The sequence below is a fragment of the Pipra filicauda genome, unplaced genomic scaffold, assembly GCF_003945595.2.
Source record: "Pipra filicauda isolate LSUMZ 115617 unplaced genomic scaffold, ASM394559v2 scaffold193_size2426894_pilon, whole genome shotgun sequence".
NCBI classification, from domain to species: Eukaryota; Metazoa; Chordata; class Aves; order Passeriformes; family Pipridae; genus Pipra; species Pipra filicauda.
This window is the reverse complement of record NW_024104302.1, coordinates 74,126-84,731: the sequence shown is the minus strand read 5'-3', so window position 1 is coordinate 84,731 and position 10,606 is coordinate 74,126. Positions and strand designations below refer to the sequence as shown.

General features: G+C 57.0%; 1 protein-coding gene across 15 annotated transcripts in view; it reads right to left on the bottom strand.

The window, feature by feature from the left end:
* Positions 1-308: 308 nt before the first annotated feature.
* The window catches only part of MAPT (microtubule associated protein tau), a 49,677-nt gene continuing 39,379 nt past the window's right edge, over positions 309-10,606 (bottom strand). For 7 of the 15 annotated variants that reach the window (XM_027731189.2, XM_027731187.2, XM_027731186.2 and 4 more), the window contains 5 exons: positions 10,390-10,482; positions 10,150-10,242; positions 6,625-6,706; positions 5,669-5,781; positions 309-3,377 (listed from right to left, as the gene is read on the bottom strand). In XM_027731189.2, coding sequence (XP_027586990.1) covers positions 3,162-3,377; positions 5,669-5,781; positions 6,625-6,706; positions 10,150-10,242; positions 10,390-10,482 — 597 coding nt within the window. In that variant the 3' untranslated portion in view covers positions 309-3,161. Of the gene's footprint in view, positions 3,378-3,818; positions 3,952-5,668; positions 5,782-6,624; positions 6,707-10,149; positions 10,243-10,389; positions 10,483-10,606 lie in introns of all 15 variants that reach the window. The other 8 variants (XM_027731193.2, XM_027731195.2, XM_027731184.2 and 5 more) reach the window with 3 other exon arrangements.

The following is a 10,606-nucleotide window of genomic DNA, read 5'->3' as shown; positions in this document are numbered from 1 at the left end:
GAGCAGGGTTTGGTCTTGTTCCACCATCTGAGAATGTCCTGTCCACGGTCAGGGACCAAAAATAACACAACACTTGGGCTTCCTGGCTGCTGGGGCTCTGCCCTGCCCACCAGACACCCCCTCCACTTCCTGCACCCCCCCGTGCCCCAGGGAGAAGGGTGGGAACTGGTACTTCAAAAGTGAAAACTAGTCCCTGCCTATCCCTGCTGCTCCCCACCAGCTGATCCTCCAGCCCCGAGGGATCAACCCACGAGCAGGGACCTCCCCCCCTCCCCTGTCCCTGCTCCCCCACCGAAAAGAGGCGCCCGTTGTCGTTATCGTAGTAATGACTTTATTTCCAAATTCACTTTTACGGCAACAGTGTAAACCAGTTGTTAAACACACGATACACTATGGACACCCACAGACAGAAGCTAAGCTAGAATGATACACTGAGATCAAACCTTCCCTCCCTGCCCCGGCGCAGCGCGGGGGCAACGGAGCTGCCAACGCCACACAGGCTGGCACCGACCTTCGCTAACAACCAGATCCTTTTTGGAGTGCAGAAATAGGTTTGTTTTTTTTTATTTTTTTTTTAACCAGTGCCGGTTTTAACCCTTTTCAGACCAAGATGTGTGTGGAGTAAAGGAAAAGCTGGGGGTCAGGCTGCTCACGGGGACCCTCAGGCCTGGGTCTGAACGCAGGGTCAGGGCTGGGGACGTGGCTCGGGTTGGTGGAGGGGACAGCGGGCGACGAGGTGGATGGAAAGGGCTGTCCTGGGACTCCCCCAGCCCCCGGGAGGGGGACGGCAGACGGGGCTGAGGACACTCGCAGCGGGAAGGGGCTGCTCACTGGAGCTCGGCGCACGCGAAGGGCGTCCCTGTCCCTGGGTGCTGCACAGAGGGGCTGGGGTGGCACAGGGCAGGGGCAGGGTGGGCCAGCTCAGCTACACCGTCCTGCAGCCCAAAAGGGATAAAGGGGGTGATGCTTTCGGGGTTCTCCCACTTGCTCGTTTTACAGAGGACAAAAACCGCGGCGGCTCCTACAGCGCTACAGAGTCGGGGACAGAGCACGGCTACAATCATGGAGTCAACTGAACGGAGAGAGACGAGCTGGACGTGGTGGTGCTGCTGGACCAGCCTCTCCCCAGCAGTAAAGCAGCTCCTGGGGCTGCAGAGAGGAGGGTTGAACCCCCCGAAACAGCCATCCCCAAGCCCCAGCCAGGCATCCAGCGGCCCCCCGAGGCACAGGGCGCACGAAGGCGGGTCTGCAGCTCCTGCAGGGTGGGAGTGAGTCCTGTCCTGGGAGGAATCGCTGCTCTGCCCGGGAACAGCTGCTCTGGCAGCCTCGGTGGCACCCAGCCACCTCCCCAAGGACAACCAGGGCCCCACGCCCCAGCATGACCCTCTGCCAGCCCCATCAGACCAGGATTCCGGCCCTTGCTGGGAAAGCGTGGCTTTCCCTGCAGCACAGCCCTTGGGGTGCACGGCCTGGGGCCCACGCGGTGCCCCCTCTGCCCTCACCTCTGCCAGCTGTGCCCCCGGAGCTCGGCTGGTGCCTCTGGGGGACACAGGGTGGGAGGACACACACAGAGCTGCACTGGTGGCATCTCAGCCTCTTTGGTTGTAGAGGGAAGGGGCAGTCGGGGACGGCCACAGGACCCCCTCGTGCTCCCCAGGGAGCCACAGGAACAAAAGTAGCAAAAGAAATAAGCGGCTCCTGTCCCTGAGCGGTGCCGGGGGCGGTCAGTGCTGCGTGAGGGGACACTGGGAGGGGTGACACGCTGCCAACTCAAACCCGGGGAGCGCCCGGAAAGGGGGTTCAGTGCCAGGGAGCAGCCGCTGGGCCCCGAGCTCAGGCTGGGGGAGCTGCTGCACCTCCCTCGCGCCTTCCCCGCGTCCTCCCGGGGGTCTCCTACGGCTGCCACCGGCACAGCAGGGCCACGGAGCTGCCACCTCCGCCATCGCTGAGCTGACCTTGCAGGGAAAGAAAGAGAACAACCCAAAAATGTCACAAGCTGCACCCAAAATCCAGGAGCCATCCCAGCCCTGGAGCTGTGAGTGCCCCTCACCCAACACCCCGGGGGGCTGGGAGGAGGTGCCCGGCCCCGGGGAGCCCAAGGCAGCCCCCGGCCCTCCCCGGGGCGTGGGGCAGCGGCTCTGTGCCCACCTCCCACCCGGCAGACATGCAGTGCCGGGCTGCCCCGGCACAACCCGGGGCTGGCACAACCCAGAGCCCGGCCGAGCTGCCCGGACCCCCCCGGCTGGGCTGCGGCGGAGCCGGCGCGGGGCAGCTCAAAACTACTTACAGCATTTATTATTTTTTTTTTTTTTTTAAACACATGCTCGTTTATGAAAACAATCACCCTGGCACGGTCCAAGCATATACAGACAAATCTACTCTACGACACGAGGGGCTGCCAAAGGAATGGGGAAAAGCCTCTACTCATCCACTCAGCGGTTCCAGCACAGCCACGGAGAGGGGAACGGCCGTCGGGGCCCCTCCGCAGCGGGTACCCCGGGGTCGCCTGTACTCCAGCTGCCGGAGCTGAGAGCGGGGTTGGGGGGTACCTGGCCGTTATCTTCAGACACATCTCGGCTTTCGGAGATAAAAACAAAAGGTTTCTTCCAAATCAGCAGGCAAATTTAAGGCAGGGAGGGAGGGCACCTCCCCGCAGTCCCTGGCTGTGCACCCAGGACGCGCCCGGCCCTCAGGCCAGCCCGGCCATCCTCAGGGGGGCGAGGGTGGGAAGGTCACAGCCCCTTCCCTGAGGGCCACCCGCTGCCCCGTGCCGGTGTGGGGTGCTCGGGTCAGCGCCGTGCGGGGGCCGTCCCCTCGGGCCCCCTCCCCGGGTGGTCCCGGGCAGGGCTGGGACAGCGAGGGACGCGGCAGGGAATGAGGGGGAGCGTGGGGACAGGGACGGGCTGTGCGCTCCGAGGAGCAGGGGGAGAGGAGGTTTTGTACCTCATAGTGTCACTGATTTTGAAGTCCTGGAGCTAGAGCTGAATGAACAGTAAAAGCAGGTTAAATCATTAACCAGTTAGGGACGGGGAAGCAGCTGTAAAAGGAACAGAGGAAGAAGGCCAGATTATTATTTTTGTTTCTTTTCTTTTTTTTTTTTTTTTTTTTTTTTTTTTTGTTTCCTTTCCTTGTCTTCTCTCCTGGTCGCCGTCGTGCCCCGATCACAAGCCCTGCTTGGCCAGCGAGGCAGACACCTCGTCGGCTAGCGTGGCCAGCTGGGGGGAGTCCACCAGGTTGATGCTGCCGGTGGAGGAGACGTTGCTAAGGCGGCGCGGGGAGGCATCTCCGGAGATGGTGGGGGACTTGTAGACGATTTCGGCGCCGTGGTCGGTCTTGGCTTTGGCGTTCTCGCGGAAGGTCAGCTTGTGGGTCTCAATCTGCGAGGAGAGGGGAGGGCGGTGAGGGGGGCACGGCCGGGGGGGCTGCCGGGACCTGCCACGTGCCTGCTCCAGCACGGCCGCTGAGAGGTGGGAGCAAAGCTCAGAGCACTGAACCAGTGCCCCCAGTCCTCAGGGATGTCCCTTCCAGTCCTCAGGGATGTCCCTTCCAGTGGCCTGCACAGGGAACGGGCACAGCCGGAGGGGATCGCAGGACCGGAGCATCTCGGGATGCTGCAAGATCCTCCCCAGGTGTGGTGGTGGGTCCCAGGACTCCAAGGGCACAGCCTGGGTTGCTCTCACTCCCCCAGCAGAGATTTTGGGGGGGGGTAGAATTCCCATATGGCTCATGAAGCTTCCCCTTAACCCACAGAGCTGCTCTCAGAAGCCAAACCCCTCTCCCGGCGAGCGGAGGTGAACTGGACGGGGTTTGCTACTTACTGGTGCCCTCCCCAGCCGAGTGCAAGGCTGGGAGCTGGCTCTCCATGAGGGTGGGCGGCTCCAGCACCAGGGCCTGGAGCCCAGCAGGGTCTGGGCTCGGGGTCCAGGTCTTGTCTTCCTTGCCTTTCTCTCTCTACAGGTGAAGAAACCCGCCCAGGGAGGTGGGGGGGCAAAAAACGCATCAGCAACAAAAACCACGACCCAATAAATGTCAGCCAGAAGGAAAAAAGACCAAAAATATAGAAAAGAAATAGAAAATTGTGGAGAAAAAGATCTGAAAAACAGGGTCATTCACTGACTCATAGGAAGAAGAGTGGCTGCCTTTGGAGCTGGGGAGGAAAACTCTCCAGGTGTGCCAAGGGAGAGCACAGGCACTGTGGCACAGCACGGAGCACCCCGGCTCCCCAGAGAACCCCCACTGCCAGAGCAGCACAGGAACCAGAGTTCAGCTTGAGGAGCTGTGGACTGCAAGTCCAAGCCTGGATCTGTGTGTCACACAGCAAAGAGGGGACTTGGGGACACAGGAAAGGCTGGGGAAGGGGCAGCAGAGCCGCCCACAGCTGCTCTGTGTGGAGGGTTGGTGGGGCTCAGCTGTGTCCCGTCCCCTCCCTGTGTTCCACCTTGGAGCAACACTGCCCCAGGATGATTCTGGTGTGGATAGGAGTGGGCTGGAGAAGGGAAGCAATCTGAGGCAGCACCTGAACTCGGTTACAACCACAACCTCCTCCAGGTGTGGGTATAGGCTGAGGTGGTGATGACACTGCTGGGTCACATCTTTGCAGAGAAATCCCTCTACAAAGGGCAAGCCCTTCAAACTATGGCCCAGTGAATGTGCTGGGATGTGACAGAACTGCCACAGTAACCACAAAACCCATGGCAGAGGGCTCAGGGAAGCACAGGGAGGCTGATGCGCAGCAGAGAGAAGGGTAAGGAAGTCAAGTGGTCCCGCAGTCAGAGGCCGGCTGGAGGTGAGAGCTGGGGGTGCACAGAGAACACGTGGCCAAGAACAAAGTGCCAAAATACAGGAGCTGAAACAGAACCTTCCCCTCCCACTGAGAAAAAAGTGCTCGAAAAACAAGCAAGATAAAAGTGCTTTTTTTTCCCCCGGGGAGATCGACCCCTGTCTGTCCCCAGGCTGGAGTCTCAGCTCTGTGCTTACCTGATGTCCTCACTCCCTGGCCTGCTGGGGACTTGGTGGCCTTGAAGCCAAGCTGTGGGGGTTGTTTTACTCAGCTAAGACTCACTGAAGTTGCCATCAAAGCCTCAGTGGGAACAGCTCACCCCAAATTCATTGTTTCCCTGACCTGAGTGGCTTTTGTGTTTCAATTTAAGTCCCCCACAAGCACCCCCTCCCTACACAGAGCCCTTGGCTAGGAAGGAGAGATCACCTTCTGAAGGGCCAGACTGCTGCAAAGTCACCTGTTCTAAATAAAGCCGAGCTTTAAATGCTCCACTTGCACTGGGATCCAACACCTCTGCAGCTCCCTGAGCTGCCACTGCACCAACCCAGAGTGCACAGGAGCTGCTGCTGGTGACACTCCTTCGTGAGAAAGGTTTGAGACACAAACACGAACTTCAGAGACGGCAGAAAGAGCAGGAAACCACAGCAGAGGCTGTCACTGACACCCGAACTCATCCGTGTGGCCACGGGCCAGGAAGGGCCCGGCCTGGAGTCCTGGCAGCTCTGCCACAGCTCTGCTCCAGCAAACGTCCCCTGGGTTGGGACAGGCAGCCCAGGAGCCCTGAGCAGGACCCTCTCCAAGCCCAGACTCCCACCCATCTTCACTTGCACGCCTGCTCACAGCCAGACACAGCAGAAGGTGCCTGTTCCCAGCCCAGTGCCCCTTTACCTTTTTATTCCCTCCTCCAGGGACGTGGCTGATGTTATCTAAGGACCCGATTTTCGATTGCACCTTATCTTTGAAGTCCAGTTTCTCAGATTTCACCTCCACCTGGCCACCACCTGGAGTGAAGAGCAGGGGCTGGGTCAGCAGCCAGGTCACTGAGGTCTGAGCTGCTCCAAGGAGACTCAGCCACAGCCCTCTGAGGCTGAGCAGAGGGTGAGGCCCGGGGAAACAGCAGCAAAAGGGACCCCGTGATGATTTGGGAAACCCAGGAGTCAGGGCAAATAGGAGTCAGGGTAAAGAGACCTACCAAAGGATGCTCTGCAGAGCTGGCACACACCCCAATGTTTTACAGAACTGAGGGCAGGGAGCTGACCTTGATCTCCTAAACCAGCAGCCCCCCGTTTATTCCTAAATACGTCTCACAAAGGTATCCATGGATCACAGAACAGTTTGGGTTGGAAGAAACCTTAAAGCCCATCCAGTCCCACCCCCTGCCATGGGCAGGGACACCTTCCACCAGCCCAGGTTGCTCCAAGCCCCGTCCAACCTGGCCTTGGACACTTCCAGGGATCCAGGGGCAGCCCCAGCTTCTCTGGGCAACCTGTGCCAGGGCCTCCCCACCCTCCCAGGGAGGAATTTCTTCCTAATATCCAATCTACGTCTACCCTCTTTCAACTTAAGGCCATTCCCCCTCGTCCTGTCACTCCAGGCCCTTGTGAAAAGTCCTTCAGATGACACCAGATTCCTCCCCTGCTCGGAGCACTCAGGCAGACAGGAGCAGGTCTGGCAGTGACTGAGCTGGGAACAGCATCCAGCACTCCAGGGCTCACTCTGGTGCTCCAGTCACTGCTCCACCTGCCTGCCCTCACTCCCTGCCCTATCCCAACCCTCTCCCCATCTCCAGACACACCACAGCACAGCCCACCAGCTCCCAGGATCAGCACAAGGCCAAAGGGTACCTGGTTTGTGGTGGATGTTGCCCAGGGAACCACATTTGGATGTCACATGGCTCAGGTCGACTGGCTTGTAAACGATTTGAACCTGCCCGTGGGAGAGAGGAAAAAGGGATGAGCTCATTGCCAGGATGGACTGGCTGGGGAGGGGGAGCACAACACACAGCGGCACCTGAGCTGGATTGGAGGGAAAGGACAGCTCAAACCCCAGGAAGATTAATGATACAAAAGAAACCATCATCAGAAATGGGAGATCATTAATGCCCGTGTGCAGTAGCCTCTTAACATGTCAGCATGCACGAGATCACCTCTCCACAGAGGGGGGAATAGAGGCAATTTTAAAGTGCTCAAGTGAGAGAGAAAGTGGAGTGGTAATTAATTAAGATTTGCATACACATCATCCAAAAGGAGGAGATATACCAGAGAGAAAACGTAAAAAATAAATACCTTTTCTGGTGTAAAACATAAAGCTTATGTCCACAAAAACTGAAAGAACAGAAATGATCAATGTGCACAGAACTTTTAAAAGAGTGACCAAAATATGCATTTCTGAAAAATGCTGTAACGGAAATAAGGGTTAAAAAAACGGGGGGGGGAGAAATAAAAAAGCAAAGAAAAGTCTAAATATCTGGAGATCACATCATAAGAGATTAAAATGTTATAAAATATCGAAGCACAGCAGCATTTCGTGACATTTATGCTCTGTTTGTGATTTGCTTGTCCCGTCATTGTCTCAGAACAAGGGCTGCAGCAATTCCACGGATCCCGCCCCGCTCACGGACCGCGGGGCCGGCGGGCTCTGCCCACGGACAGCGGTGACACGGGACACACACACAGGAGGGACGGCAACGAGGGGCTGGTTTAGTGCTACGTTAGCAGTGAAACAGCACACCGGGAACAGCCCCGGCCGCAGAGGGCTGGGAGGAGCCCCCCGGGACGGCAACCACGGCACACACACGGCAGCTACGGCAGGAGCAGGAGACAAGGGGGGAGGAAACATCCCCAGAACCCCACGAGTTACCTCACACCCTGGGTTTGGACCCACGCCTGAGTGTGGGTCAGTTGTTGCTGGAGTTGGTGGGGCTGTGCAGGAGAAACTGGACCATCAACACCTCGGGGGTGGTTCCCACGCACTGGGGAGTGTTTGGCTCTCGGGGACAGCCTGGATTTCATGGGGAGCATGTGCTGCTCTCCGTGTTTTCTCCAGCATCACATTTGTGCTGCTCTCACAAATCTCAGGAAGGATGTGCCAGCATCAAAGGGAGCTTTGGAGAGGAGCTGACTCCTCCCTCCCAGCAGCCTCCAGACCAGCACAGAGGATTCACCACAGCCACTGCTCTCCATCACACCCGAGAACCCCGTGCTGACTCAAACCCCAGGGGAAGGTGCACCCTCCAGTCCTCATGGTGGCCCCATCACCCTCAGAGCTGGGTGCTGGATTGTCACACCCCTGAGAAACACTCCCCCTCCATCACAGAGCCAGGAAAAGGATGGGAGCAAATCTGGTCCCACCAGCACAGAGCCCTGTGCTGACCTGCCTTGTCTCCGATGCTCACGCAGACCAAAAGGCACATTTGACAGGAGACAGAGAGTGGGGGAATGAACCCCCAGGGCCTTGGAGCACATCGTGGACACAGACACAGAGACAGAGTTGGGGAAAGGTCACACGTTTAATGCACTGGACAAGACAGGAGCCAGATTTGGTCGGAAGGCAGGAAAGGGACCCGAAAAGGGCAGCTGGGGCCTTTCTAATCCCAGCTGTGACCCCAAAGGGCCTACGAGCAATTCAGGCACCACTGAGACCTGGGACTGAAAGGCCTCCCATTTCCAGGGCAAACAATCAGCAATTGGAACATTCTGCTCTCATTCCAGTCCCTTTTTTGACAGACAGGACTCCATTATCCCTTCCCATCCTGCTGGGAGCAGAGAAGGATCCTCCCCATTTTAGCAAGAAAGGAAAACGGGAACAGAGTAGTTTGCCTGGGAAACTAGTGCCAGAGACCTTGGGATCCCACCTCTCAGCATCAGAAGTGCTTTTTGCCTAATGCATCACCTGGTCAGAGCATCCATGGGCTTAAAATCCAGGTACCCAGCTCAGGTAGTGACAGTTCCCCCTGGAAGCAGGGATGGCTGGGCAGGTGGTCCCTGGGGGTTTAAGATACAATGGCCATCAAAGCCTGGGGGTCTCTTGTTGCCCCTCTCCCAGAGGAGCCCCAAGGCCCATCCCTGCCCCCAGGACGGCCTGCACAGCCATGTCAGCTCAGGGCTTTGCTCCAAGAGCTCCCAGAGCTGCTGCAGCCAGGCACAGATCACAGGGTTTTCAGTGCTGGCAGGGCCTGGGGAGGGATCACAACCCCCAGCCAAAAATCCAGATAATTCTTAACCCGGTTCAGCTGCAATCGCTCGCCCACGGTGTGAGCTCTCTGTGGAGGAAGGGACGGGCTCAGCACGCCGTGCTGGAGCTCAGCAGCAGCCACAGCACAGGGGATCTGTGGCCAACACCAGCTCCCATCACACACCAGGCAGCCCAGCCAGTGCAGGACTCCAGGGTGAAGAAGAGGAACAACCATGGAATCGCTTCACAGGGGTCTGGGCTCGCAGAGCAGCTCCTCTGGCCCATGAAGGAACTGCAGAATGACACCAAATTTGAGCCAGAGGCTGCAAACCCAGCTGTGTCCCTGCGAGCGTGTGCCAAGCCCTCTGCAAATGCTCAGTTTCTCAGGGAGGGCGTCCACAGAGATCAAGGAAAGCCCATGAAAATCCATGGGGAACATCTGAGATGCTCCCTCAGATGGCCACAGACCAGGCCCCCACAGACCACGGGTCGCACTCTCTGGGGTCTTCCTTGGCCCGTCATCTTTCCTGGTCCCAAACTGTCTCCAGTGAAACTGCTGTAAATCCACCAACCTCTGTGGAGTCTCTCCAGGTTTCTGGCACAGTAACTGAAAGCTGAGTCCAGTATTTATCAGGGAACAGCTGGAAATGCCAGCGTTCAAATCAATTAACTCAACAGTACTTTAGGCTCAGCCTCCGTGGGCGCTGCCGGACACATTCGTTAGCAAGGAGAAGCTTAATATTTGCATGGATCATACTTGCCTGATGGGAACGGGCAGGAACCTGCACGTTCATCTGTTGGGCAGGATCATGTCCAATTTAGCAGCACATTAAGCAACGAGGACTGGGTCTGCTCATAAATTTACTCGTCTCCTACATCACTGTCTGCCAGAGCCCCCACCCCACAGACAACGAGGTTTTCAGCCTTCCAGGTAGTGCCAAACCCTGGAGTTACTGGGATGTTTTGTTACAGACATGGTTTGGACACAGGGCAGTTAGTTCTGTCCATGGCAGGCATGTCCAGGACTTGTTAGGGTTCATCTCACCATGTCTTTCAGGTTAATGGGGTTAAATGACAGCACGTCCCCAATGGCTATGTGACAGCAAGGTGGCTGCAGATAGCATTGGTGATTAGTGTAACAACATGCCACTAAAATCAGGATTATCACAGTGCATTCAAAGTGTGAAGGTACTCACACTGCCTCCGCCCGGGATGTGTTTGATATTATCCTTTGAGCCACACCTTGATTGAACGTTGCTAAAGTCCAACTTCTTATTAACAATCTGCACCTTTGGTAGCCAGAAAAGAGTCATTGCACGTCACCAATAGCTATCTGATGGCAGGATCGCTGCAGATAGCATTGGCAGTTTAGTGTACACAACATGCCACTTATAATAAGAACTATTATAGAGCATTGAAAGTGTGAAGGTACTCACACTGCCTCCGCCCGGGATGTGTTTGATATTATCCTTTGAGCCACACTTGGATTGAACGCTGCTAAAGTCCAGCTTCTTATTAATAATCTGCACCTTTAGTAGCCAGAAAAGAGCGTGAGAAACAACGTGACCATCTGCAGCTTGACCATGTGTTATATCCCTAAAACCAGGAACCTGCCTTTCAGTGCTGAGAAAAAGGAGAATCTCTGCCTTGCTG